Below are 12,631 nucleotides of genomic sequence, written 5' to 3'. Positions count from 1 at the left end.
TGATTCCATATGTGTTATTTCATAGTTTTGATGTCTTCACTATTATTCTACAAAGTAGAAAATAGTTAAAATAAAGAAAAACACTTGAATGAGTAGGTGTGTCCATACTTTTGACTGGTAGTGTATATAAAGTTTTTAGATTTTTCAGGGGGTGCTGCAGCATCCTCAGAACCCGTACTTCCCGCGGCTATCTGATGTGAGACAATGCACTGACTATAGATGTTAAGAAATTTTAAAAGAACGATGGTTTGATACTGTATACATAATTAGTAATTAGAAAAATCTGAATTGGAACAGTCAGTACTATAAATGATTAAATCATTTACCTCTGTGTTTATCTAGATATTTAAGATCTATTTACTTATAGTCATATTAATGTCTAGATTTTCAAATACAGTTTTGTAAAACCACTTCATTAAATGTTGTTTGTTACAACTGAACCCATAGACAATGTGTTGACAAATTGTAAACAATTTACACATTCCGAAATAACAAAGGACACAGTTTAAGTTATTTTATGAAATATTGTCTTTTTAATTTATAAGTACACATTACAACAAAAGAGATGGATACAACAATTTGTTTGTGCTACAGCAATTTATATTTAAATATTAGTGAGTGGCCATCCTCCCTATCAAAAGATAAGATAAAACCCTACTCTAACTTAAAATGGATAAGTTACGTATAGTTAGCAGTTGTATCATTGAAATATCATAGTACACAAGGCACTTTCTTTCCATTGGATTATAACAGTGCGTGTGCCTGTCTGTCTATTTTGTCCAATGAAATGAGGACATTTTGAAAGGAAAGGACACCTATACGCCACCTTAAAATAAGAATTCCTTTAAACAGGAATAAATGACATCTTTTATTAAAAAGCGTCTAATATCAAATGCCGACAATTGCAATAGCAGCTGTCTATCTTTAAAACAGACACATAAACACACACAAAAAAAACACACACACACCATGCCCTTGTGTAAGCTAACTTGTAAACAGTTATCTTGCTCTGCGTTTGATTACATTGAAGGGAGGGATTAGCTCTGGTCCAAAGCATTAGTAAGTCTTGCTAACGCCATGGACCTGAGCTAGGGAGGGACGTGAGTTATGAAGATGATGTCTCTTTATCACACTACAAACAAAAAGAAAGTGCACATAAAATATTGACAGATAAGTTCAATCATTATTGTCAGTCACTGAAAAGGATTATAGCTCCCTGTTTGTAAGAAATGCCTGACCTCTTTCTCTCGGTAAATGCATATATTCCAGCCAATGTTTCAATGAATAAATAGATAAAACATATTAACTGTGTTTACACCGCCTGAAAGAAATAATCCCACTACTTTTGTTTTATGAGTGCATGTTTTAAACGTTATAAACAGCCCGTTTTTTCTATAACAGAGAACAACAATGTCAACTGCCGTTCTTCTCTTTCGCGTGTTCACAGTGCAGTAAGAACTGTACATATGTATGACAGGTCTGTATTGTAACAACCTCGTGTGCAACCTGCACACTACACAAAGTCATCACAAAGTGAACTGAACATTTTAAGTCATCACAAAGTGAACTGGACCTTTAAATCCATCACAAAGTGAACTGGGCCTTTAAAGGCATCACAAAGTGAACTGGACCTGGACCTTTAAAGGCATCACAAAGTGAACTGGGCCTTTAAAGCCATCACAAAGTGAACTGGGCCTTTAAAGCCATCACAAAGTGAACTGGACCTTTAAAGCCATCACAAAGTGAACTGGACCTTTAAAGCCATCACAAAGTGAACTGGACCTTTAACATGTGGGGCACAATGACTGGAGCTCAAGTACTGGTATGCACAAAAACATAAATCACACAAGATCAAAAGAACAACAGACTAAAGCCACGACGACAACACAAACAACAACTATATAACCTTGCACTTCAAACAGTACAAAAATAAAATTGTTCTGATCCAAACTTCATTAAATAAATAGATCGATATAAAGATTTGGGGGGTGCTTGGCTGGATGCTGGAGGACTACTACAGCTCGTCTTTGGGGTTGATGTTGAGGCTTGTGTCCCACTGTGATTGGCTGCTCTGGTTGTCCAACGCCTGCATCACCTCATCTGCCTGCAGGCGCTCCTAGAGGAGAAAGAGAGAGGGAGAAAAGAGAGGAGTTATGTATTATGATATAATCATCTTCCTAACTAAATAGCAATCAACCTCTTCCTAAATAAATACCAATATACATATTCCTAAATCAATAGCCATTTTAAACATCTTGTACATAACATGATGTACTATACTCTATACATGTGTCTCTATGAAAGACATAATCATAGAAGACATTATGATAGGGCCATGGCTGTAGTGTTTACCAGTTCTCTGAAGAGGGGGTCCAGGGTGAACCACAGGGCCACGGCACACCTCTGCCCCCTGGTGACGGCCCTCACTCCATGGGGATTCTCCCCACCAGACGAGAAGCCCACCATACGACCACAATTTGGCTTAACCTGTGCCTGGGGGAGGAGGAGGGGAAGGAGGAGACCAGGGTCAGTACTGACTGTCGTTGTGGAATGGGATCACATTGGATGTGGGAAATTCCAACTTTATGTAGACGAGGCTCCAAATGACAGAAAAGTGCAATGCAAAGGTACGAAGAAAGGGTAAGATAGTAAGACTAATAAAAATGTCAAAAAATACATGCAACAATAATGATATGAGACATATATAATTTGTTATTTTGATCACTTCACTCTTTAAAAAAAAAAATTCCCTTCTCAGGTTAGGACTCACTGTGACTGTTTTGGCGTCCATTTCTGTGAAGATGAACTCCCCACCCTCAAAATCTCCATTCAGGTACAGCAGAGCACTTAGGACACATTGAAAACCATGACTATTTAACACTAGGTAATGGTATAATATGGTGCCATTGATAGCACAAATATGTTTCAATGTAGTTAGGAAGCAGCTTTGCCTTGGACCAGAGCTAAGATTATACCCTTAGCTGCTTCATAACTACACTGAAACCTATTCATCATGAAAAAATTAAGGACCAGAGCTAGGTATAAGCTCTAACCTGTAGTCTCTGTAGGTGTAGGCTGGTGGTTCTTTCCAGCACTCGTTGGCCTCTGGGTCTAACAGACAGTTGTCAGCGTGGATGGGATGGCTCAGGTCATTTCTATGGTCCTGTTGCCCTATACCAAACAGAGATAAAACTTTATTAAACCCAAACAGAGACAAACTTTATTAACCCCAAAACAGCCCAAAACAGAAACAAACTTTACTAAAGCAACACAGAGGCAAACTAAACCAGATTTGACTAAACCTACATGCTCAAACTCACAAAGTCACATAATGCTCAACGTTGTATGACACTATAAGGAAAGGTTGATAATAATATATAATGATACCATAACAGGGTTGGGGTCAATTCCATTCAAATTAAGTAAATTCAGGAAGTTTCTCATGTCTCCATTCAGGTACAGCATTGGAATTTCAGTATAATTAGTAGCATCGCTGGTGACTTGGCTCACCTGTGATGGCAGTCCGGCACACCAGGTGTGTGTAGGAGAAGTGGAGTGTTGAATTGAGCAGGAAGTAGGACTCGATGATGCGTCTGGCCCTCTCACTGACGTCATAGAAGAGACGAGCGCTCCTCAATGGGACACGGCCCTCGTAGCCATACTGCAGGTAACACACAGTAACATGGTTAAATATTCACCTAGCATGTTGCCAGGGACAGAACTTAAGGATTTTGGCACTGGCCAGCCAGGCTAGTAGACTGCAATTTCCAAGGGTCCAAAGTCTGTGCTGTTGGGCTAGTTTGGGAAATGTTCTACTAGCCCGGTCTGAAAAGTACTAGCCTCAGGCTAGCTTCATTTGCATTCCTGCTTGTAAGGAACCAAAAATATTCTGTATTTGCTTACTAATGTACTGAAAGAGTGACTTTTGATAACTTTGAGACAAGAGCGATACTTAATGTTACTTGAAAAGGGCAATACAAATCAAGTGGTTTCAAACAGAGGTTGATTTAATCTTCACCATTGTGTCTATGTATAGCTTGTTTACCTGCAGTGTTTTTAGCACAGTGGCTCCCTCAAACCTCTCATTGGGGGTGTGAGGAGACATCTTCCCTCGGTATCCGTCTCCTGCCATAGTGACAGTCTGTAGACCAAACAAGAGAATGAACCCCTGGCTCTCATATTCTAGAAATGCATTTATAAAGTAACAAACAATGACTATGTTCACAAAGTACACTAAGGGCCAGTTTGCTGGACACGGATTAAGCCTAATCCTGGACTAAAAAGCATACTCGATGGAGAATCTCCATTGAAATAGCTTTTCAGTCCAGGATTAGGCTTAATATGTGTCTGGGGAACCGCCTCATAGTGTTCACTGTAAACCTGTAACAACACACTAAATAGAGATAAATTGAAATGCACGTTTATACTTTGTACAATTCATGATAGTGAATATTTGGATGTAGTTCTGTCCTTGAGCTGTTCTTGTCTATTAATGTTCTGTATTATGTCATGTTTCATGTTTTGTGTGGACCCCAGGAAGAGTAGCTGCTGCTTTCGCAACAGCTAATGGGGATCCTAATAAAATACCAAATATAGTCATCTTACATGGGCCAGGTTTGTGAGCTCAGTACACTCGTCCACAGATATGACATCATCCAGAAGAACCCTCTGAGTTCCGTTCAGGGCCTTTGAGTTCTGGACCAGCTGCACACTGTCATACACCAAGGGGCCTCCTACAGTACACACACACACACACACACAGACAAACACACAAACACACACACCAGTACAGAGGATTAGGGCAAAGTGTTAACTTATCTATGCTGGAACAAAATCTGTCCAGTTGTTAACACATCACATCATGGGTTAGTTCAATCTAAATTATGTTTTATTTACAGAGTGCTATAAACCTCTCAGGGACCTCCAGCCGTTCCATGTATTTCAATTATTCTAGAGCTAGCACACCTGATTCAATTTGTCAACCGATCAAGTGAGCTAGTTCAGGTCTACAACAAAATTGTGAAACATCTGGAGGACCCCGAGGAGAGGTTTGAAAACCACTGGTGTAGAGAACAGAGGATGTCCTACCTTCTCTGAGCTCCTGTGGCGGGGCCAGAGTGAAGTTCTTCTTTTCTGAGATGGGTACATACTCCATCCATCCATCTGTACCAGAGGGAATCCTGGGGGAATGTAAGAACAGAGCATGGAGTCAAATAAACAGGCAGACAGTACATGCTTATAACAAGGCTGAGACAATCATTCCGGCTGCGGTAGGCCTTCAGTACCTTGTTATGTTACATCTATGGCAGCAGCTAGCAGACAAATACATGTGTATTTTAGTATTTGTATTTGAAATACTTACTTTCTGTATTTTTCAAATAATGTGGCCAATTTTTTATTTTATTTTTTATTTAACCTTTATTTAACCAGGTAAACCAGTTGAGAACAAGTTCTCATTTACAACTAAGACCTGGCCAAGATAAAGCAAAGCAGTGCGATAAAAAAACAACAACACAGAGTTACATATGGGGTAAACAAAACATAAAGTCAAAAATACAACAGAAAATATATATACAGTGGGGGGAAAAAGTATTTAGTCAGCCACCAATTGTGCAAGTTCTCCCACTTAAAAAGATGAGAGGCCTGTAATTGTCACGGATTCGGCCGAGGCTGCTCCTCCTCCTTGCTCGGGCAGGCTTCGGCGTTCGTCGTCCCCGGAGTACTAGCTGCCACCATTGAATGTTATCGATGTTGGTTTGGTTTTGTCTTCCTTGTACACCTGTTTCCATTTAGTGTTCATTATGTCCCCTATAAGTTTCTCGTTTTGTGTGTAGTTAGTTGTGTGTAATTGTCCGCCTGTCCGTTGGTGCTGTGTATTTTGCTCTCGTGTATTTAGAGTACGGACGCACTATTTGCGTATTCTTTTGTATTTTGTGTATTTGCGCACAGTATGCGTAATCGCTCGCCTCCGTTGTTGTTGAGGCCCGTTACTTTGTATTGTCGTGTTTCTAACAAGTAAAGTCTGTTGGACTAAGCTTCTGTGTCCTGCGCCTGACTCCAACACCACATCCACATCAGCCCTTGACAGAATTACACACCACCATGGAGTCAGCAGGAGCAGCAGCAGCACCCGAGTCGCTGGAGGATCGAGTCAGCGGTCAAGACGCCAGGATCCAGCAACTCGGATCCTCCCTGCATGAGGTGATCAACACTCTGCGCCGATGGGAGACCGGAGGAGTGCCCACACCTCCTCCAACCTTACCACCACCATCGGTCAGTCCTCCCATCCCAGCTCCGGAATCCAGTGGGATTCGGCTCTCACTCCCGAGGGCGTATGATGGCGCCACAGCCGGGTGTCAGGGGTTCCTCCTGCAGGTGGCACTCTACCTGGCCACCATACACCCGGCGCCCTCGGGATACGAGAGCGTTTCCGCCCTCATCTCCTGTCTCTCCGGCAAGGCGTTGGAGTGGGCCAACGCCGAATGGAGGGGAATAGACGCCGCCACCATCACCTACGCGGAGTTCTCCCGCCACTTCAGGGCAGTGTTCAACCATCCACCTGAGGGGAAAGCGGCGGGGGAGCGTCTATTCCACCTCCGACAGGGGAAGAGGAGCGCACAGGAGTTCGCCCTGGAATTCCGGACTCTAGCGGCGGATGCGGGGTGGAATGAGCGGACCACTATCGATGCAGTCTACGGTAGGACGTTCGTCGAGAGCTGGCCTGCAGGGACACCAACCTATCGTTCGACCAGTTGGTGGACATGTCCATCCATCTCGACACCCTGCTGGCTACCCGCGGACGTCCCGAGTGGGGGCCGTCCATTCCACCCTCCAGCACCTCCGAGCCGAGCCCTATGGAGCTTGGGGGTGCTGGCGCTAGAGAGAGGAGGAGAGGGAGCCCGAGGGGGGCCGTCCCCTGCACCAACTGTGGCCGTGGAGGGCACACTGCGGCTAGGTGCTGGGGAGGGTCTCCAGGGGGAGGGGACAACAGGCCACGCACTGGGGAGTCATTTCAGGTGAGTAGGCGCCCCACTTACCCAGAGCTCTCTGTTGTTCACTTATGTATACCTGTAAGACTTCCTCAGGTTGCACCTCATTCCCAGCATAAGGCGCTAGTCGATTCAGGCGCAGCTGGGAATTTTGTTGATCGGAATTTTTGTGTAAGGTTAGGGATTCCCCTCCTTCCTGTTGATGCTCCCTTCCCTGTCCATGCACTAGATAGCCGCCCGTTGGGATCGGGGTTGATTAGAGAGGTCACAGCACCACTTAAGATGAGTACGCAGGGGGGTCATGAGGAAACTATTCAGTTATATCTGATCGACTCTCCTGCGTATCCTGTGGTGCTGGGGCTTCCCTGGTTAATTACCCATAATCCCTCAATTTTGTGGCAACAGAGGGCTCTCAAGGAGTGGTCTGCCCAGTGTGTAGGGCGATGTCTAGGTGTTTCCGTGGGGGCGAACTCGGTGGAGAGTCCGAACCAAGTGCCCGCAATGCACATTCGCCCTGAGTATGAGGATTTAGCACTCGTGTTTAGCAAGACGAGGGCGTCGCGGTTGCCTCCTCATAGACAGGGGGATTGTGCGATAGACCTCCAGACAGGAGCAGCGCTTCCGCGGAGCCATGTGTATCCTCTGTCTCAAGAGGAGAAGGTGGCTATGGAGACATACATAGCCGAGTCTCTGAGACAGGGATACATACGGCCCTCCACTTCCCCTGCGTCCTCGAGTTTCTTTTTTGTGAAGAAGAAGGATGGAGGGTTGCGCTCGTGTATTGATTACCGTAGTCTCAATCAGATCACTGTGAAATACAGTTATCCACTCCCTCTGATTGCGAGTATGACGGAATCATTACACGGAGCGCGTTTCTTCACAAAACTGGATCTCAGGAGCGCCTACAACTTGGTGCGCATTAGGGAGGGAGATGAATGGAAGACAGCATTTAGTACCACCTCGGGTCATTATGAGTATCTCATCATGCCATACGGGTTAATGAATGCTCCTTCAGTCTTCCAATCGTTTGTGGACGAGATCTTCCGGGACATGCATGGGCAAGGTGTGGTGGTGTACATTGACGACATTCTAGTGTACTCTTCTACCCGAGCCGAGCATGTAGCCCTGGTGCGTCGAGTGTTGGGGAGGCTGTTGGAGCACGACTTGTATGTCAAGGCAGAGAAATGTCTGTTTTTCCAGGAGTCTGTCTCCTTTTTGGGTTATCGGTTGTCCGCGTCAGGGGTGAAGATGGAGGTTGACCGTGTGTCAGCCGTGCGTAATTGGCAAACCCCAACCACGGTTAAAGAGGTGCAGCAGTTTTGGGGTTTTGCCAATTACTACCGGAGGTTTATCCGGGGTTTTGGACAGGTGGCAGCTCCCATAACTTCCCTGCTGAAGGGGGGCCCGGTGCGTTTGCAGTGGTCAGCTGAGGCGGACAGGGCTTTTGGGAGACTGAAGGACCTGTTCACTTCGGCTCCGGTGCTGGCGCATCCGGACCCCGCTTTACCATTCCAGGTAGAGGTGGACGCGTCAGAGGCCGGTATTGGGGCAGTACTGTCGCAACGGTCCGGCACGCCACCTAAACTCCGCCCCTGTGCTTTTTATTCCAAGAAGCTCAGCCCAGCAGAGCGAAATTATGACGTAGGGGACAGGGAGCTGTTAGCCGTGGTACAGGCCCTAAAGGTGTGGAGGCATTGACTTGAGGGGGCTCAACACCCTTTTCTCATTTTGACTGACCACCGTAACCTGGAATACATCCGGGCAGCTAGGAGATTGAACCCTCGTCAGGCTCGGTGGAACATGTTTCTAACCCGGTTCGTATTTAAAATAACTTACATCCCTGGGTCCCAGAACGGTAAGGCAGACGCCCTGTCCCGGCGGTATGATACAGAGGAGAGGTCCATTGAGCCCACTCCCATACTGCCGGAGTCTTGTCTGGTGGCACCGGTGGTGTGGGAGGTCGATGCCGAAATCGAGCGGGCGTTGCGTACCGACCCTAGTACCCCAGAGTGTCCTGTGGGTCGGACGTACGTTCCGCTCGAGGTTCGGGATCGTCTGATTTATTGGGCTCATACGTCCCCCTCCCCCTGGACATCCAGGTATTGGCCGGACAGTGCACTGCCTTAGCGCTAACTACTGGTGGCCAACTTTAGCTAGGGATGTGAGGGTTTATGTCTCCTCCTGCTCGGTGTGCGCCCAGTGTAAGGCGCCTAGACATCTGCCCAGGGGGAAGTTACAACCCCTACCCATTCCACAACGGCCATGGTCTCACCTCTCGGTGGATTTCGTTACAGACCTTCCCCCCTCTCAGGGGTATATCCACTATACTGGTCGTTGTGGATCGGTTCTCTAAGGCCTGTCGTCTCCTCCCAATGCCGGGTCTCCCTACTGCCCTACAGACCGCTGAGGCACTGTTCACCCACGTCTTTCGGCACTACGGGGTGCCCGAGGATATAGTGTCTGATCGAGGTCCCCAGTTCACCTCCAGAGTCTGGAGGGCGTTCATGGAGCGCTTGGGGGTCTCGGTGAGCCTTACCTCGGGGTACCACCCAGAGAGCAATGGGCAGGTAGAAAGAGTGAACCAGGATGTGGGTAGGTTTCTGAGATCTTATTGCCAGGGCCGGCCGGAGGAGTGGGCGAGGTATATCCCCTGGGCAGAGATGGCACAGAACTCTCTCGCCACTCCTCCACCAACCTAACCCCTTTCCAGTGTGTGTTGGGGTATCAGCCGGTTCTGGCACCATGGCATCAGAGCCAGATCGAAGCTCCTGCGGTGGATGAGTGGGTGCGGCGCTCGGAGGAGACGTGGAACGCTGCACACGTCCATCTGCAGCGGGCCATCCGTCGACAAAAGGCGAGCGCCGATCTCCACCGCAGTGAGGGTCCGGTGTACGCACCTGGAGATCGAGTCTGGCTCTCGACTCGAAACCTGCCCCTCCGCCTGCCCTGCTGGAAGCTGGGTCGGCGGTTTGTGGGGCCATTTAAAGTCCTGAGGAGATTGAACGAGGTGTGTTACAGGTTACAACTGCCTATTGATTATCACATTAACCCCTCGTTCCATGTGTTTCTTCTCAGGCTGGTGGTAGCTGGTCCACTCCAGGACTGTGAGATAAGAGAGACTCCTCCGCCCCAACTGGACATCGAGGGGGCTCCGGCGTACACAGTTCGGTCCATCATGGATTCGAGACGTCGGATGGGGGGTCTCCAATATCTCGTGGAGTGGGAGGAGTACGGCCCGGAGGAACGGTGCTGGGTGCCAAGGAGGGACATCTTAGATCCATCTCTCCTGACTGAGTTCCACCGTGGTCATCCCACGCGCCCTGCTCCGCGTCCTCCTGGTCGTCCCCGAGGCCGGGGTCGGCGCACGGCTGGAGCCGCGCGTCAAGGGGGGGGTACTGTCACGGATTCGGCCGAGGCTGCTCCTCCTCCTTGCTCGGGCAGGCTTCGGCGTTCGTCGTCCCCGGAGTACTAGCTGCCACCATTGAATGTTATCGATGTTAGTTTGGTTTTGTCTTCCTTGTACACCTGTTTCCATTTAGTGTTCATTATGTCCCCTATACGTTTCTCGTTTTGTGTGTAGTTAGTTGTGTGTAATTGTCCGCCTGTCAATTGGTGCTGTGTATTTTGCTCTCGTGTATTTAGAGTACGGACGCACTATTTGCGTATTCTTTTGTATTTTGTGTATTTGCGCACAGTATGCGTCGTGTTTCTAACTAGTAAAGTCTGTTGGACTAAGCTTCTGTGTCCTGCGCCTGACTCCAACACCACATCCACATCAGCCCTTGACAGTAATTTTCATCATAGGTACACGTCAACTATGACAGACAAAATGAGAAAAATAATTCCTGAAAATCACATTGTAGGATTTTTTATGAATTTATTTGCAAATTATGGTGGAAAATAAGTATTTGGTCAATAACAAAAGTTTCTCAATACTTTGTTATATACCCTTTGTTGGCAATAACACAGGTCAAACGTTTTCTGTAAGTCTTCACAAGGTTTTCACACACTGTTGCTGGTATTTTGGCCCATTCCTCCAAGCAGATCTCCTCTAGAGCAGTGATGTTTTGGGGCTGTCGTTGGCCAACAGACTTTCAACTCCCTCCAAAGATTTTCTATGGGGTTGAGATCTGGAGACTGGCTAGGCCACTCCAGGACCTTGAAATGCTTCTTACGAAGCCACTCCTTCGTTGCCCGGGCGGTGTGTTTGGGATCATTGTCATGCTGAAAGACCCAGCCACGTTTAATCTTCAATGCCCTTGCTGATGGAAGGAGGTTTTCACTCAAAATCTCACGATACATGGCCCCATTCATTCTTTCCTTTACACGGATGGTTCGTCCTGGTCCCTTTGCAGAAAAACAGCCCCAAAGCATGATGTTTCCACCCCCATGCTTCACAGTAGGTATGGTGTTCTTTGGATGCAACTCAGCATTCTTTGTCCTCCAAACACGACGAGTTGAGTTTTTACCAAAAAGTTCTATTTTGGTTTCATCTGACCATTTGACATTCTCCCAATCCTCTTCTGGATCATCCAAATGCACTCTAGCAAACTTCAGACGGGCCTGGACATGTACTGGCTTAAGCAGGGGGACACGTCTGGCACTGCAGGATTTGAGTCCCTGGCGGCGTAGTGTGTTACTGATGGTAGGCTTTGTTACTTTGGTCCCAGCTCTCTGCAGGTCATTCACTAGGTCCCCCCGTGTGGTTCTGGGATTTTTGCTCACCGTTCTTGTGATCATTTTGTACTGTTTTTATACTGTTAACAAGTTCAAACAGGTGCCATTAATAAAGGTAACGAGTGGAGGACAGAGGAGCCTCTTAAAGAAGAAGTTACAGGTCTGTGAGAGCCAGAAATCTTGCTTGTTTGTAGGTGACCAAATACTTATTTTCCACCATAATTTGCAAATAAATTCATTATAAATCCTACAATGTGATTTTCTGGATTTTTTTTCTCAATTTGTCTGTCATAGTTGACGTGTACCTATGATGAAAATTACAGGCCTCTCTCATCTTTTTAAGTGGGAGAACTTGCACAATTGGTGGCTGACTAAATACTTTTTTCCCCTACTGTACAGTGTGTGCAAATGTAGCAAGTTATGGAGGTAAGGCAATAAATAGGCCATAGTGCAAAATAATTACAATTTAGTATTAACACTGGAATGATAGATGTGCAAGAAATGATGTGCAAATAGAGATACTGGGGTGCAAATGAGCAAAATAAATAACAATATGGGGATGAGGTAGTTGGGTGGGCTAATTTCAGATGGGCTATGTACAGGTGCAGTGATCGGTAAGGTGCTCTGACAACTGATGCTTAAAGTTAGTGAGGGAGATAAGAGTCTCCAGCTTCAGAGATTTTTGCAGTTCGTTCCAGTCATTGGCAGCAGAGAACTGGAAGGAATGGCGGCCAAAGGTGGTGTTGGCTTTGGGGATGACCAGTGAGATATACCTGCTGGAGCGCATACTACGGGTGGGTGTTGCTATGGTGACCAATGAGCTAAGATAAGGCGGGGATTTGCCTAGCAGTGATTTATAGATGACCTGGAGCCAGTGGGTTTGGCGATTAATATGTAGTGAGGACCAGCCAACAAGAGCGTACAGGTCACAGTGGTGGGTAGTATATGGGGCTTTGGTGACAAAA

General features: G+C 46.6%; 1 protein-coding gene across 1 annotated transcript in view; it reads right to left on the bottom strand.

Annotated features, from left to right (window-relative positions):
* Nucleotides 1-513: 513 nt before the first annotated feature.
* LOC311130844 (prolyl 3-hydroxylase 2-like) overlaps nt 514-12,631 on the bottom strand; it is a 104,045-nt gene continuing 91,927 nt past the window's right edge. Inside the window, exons 8-15 of the mRNA XM_084163650.1 lie at nt 5,089-5,180; nt 4,606-4,733; nt 4,046-4,141; nt 3,511-3,661; nt 3,054-3,171; nt 2,771-2,846; nt 2,353-2,493; nt 514-2,116 (exon numbers count right to left, since the gene is read on the bottom strand). Of these exons, the coding sequence (XP_084019776.1) occupies nt 2,015-2,116; nt 2,353-2,493; nt 2,771-2,846; nt 3,054-3,171; nt 3,511-3,661; nt 4,046-4,141; nt 4,606-4,733; nt 5,089-5,180 (904 nt within the window). The 3' untranslated portion in view covers nt 514-2,014. The remainder of the gene's footprint in view (nt 2,117-2,352; nt 2,494-2,770; nt 2,847-3,053; nt 3,172-3,510; nt 3,662-4,045; nt 4,142-4,605; nt 4,734-5,088; nt 5,181-12,631) is intronic.

Source organism: Coregonus lavaretus (genome assembly GCF_964263955.1).
Source record: "Coregonus lavaretus genome assembly, chromosome: 6".
Classification (NCBI taxonomy): domain Eukaryota; kingdom Metazoa; phylum Chordata; class Actinopteri; order Salmoniformes; family Salmonidae; genus Coregonus; species Coregonus lavaretus.
The sequence above is the reverse complement of the archived record's forward strand: the minus strand, read 5'-3'. Positions and strand labels throughout refer to the sequence as shown.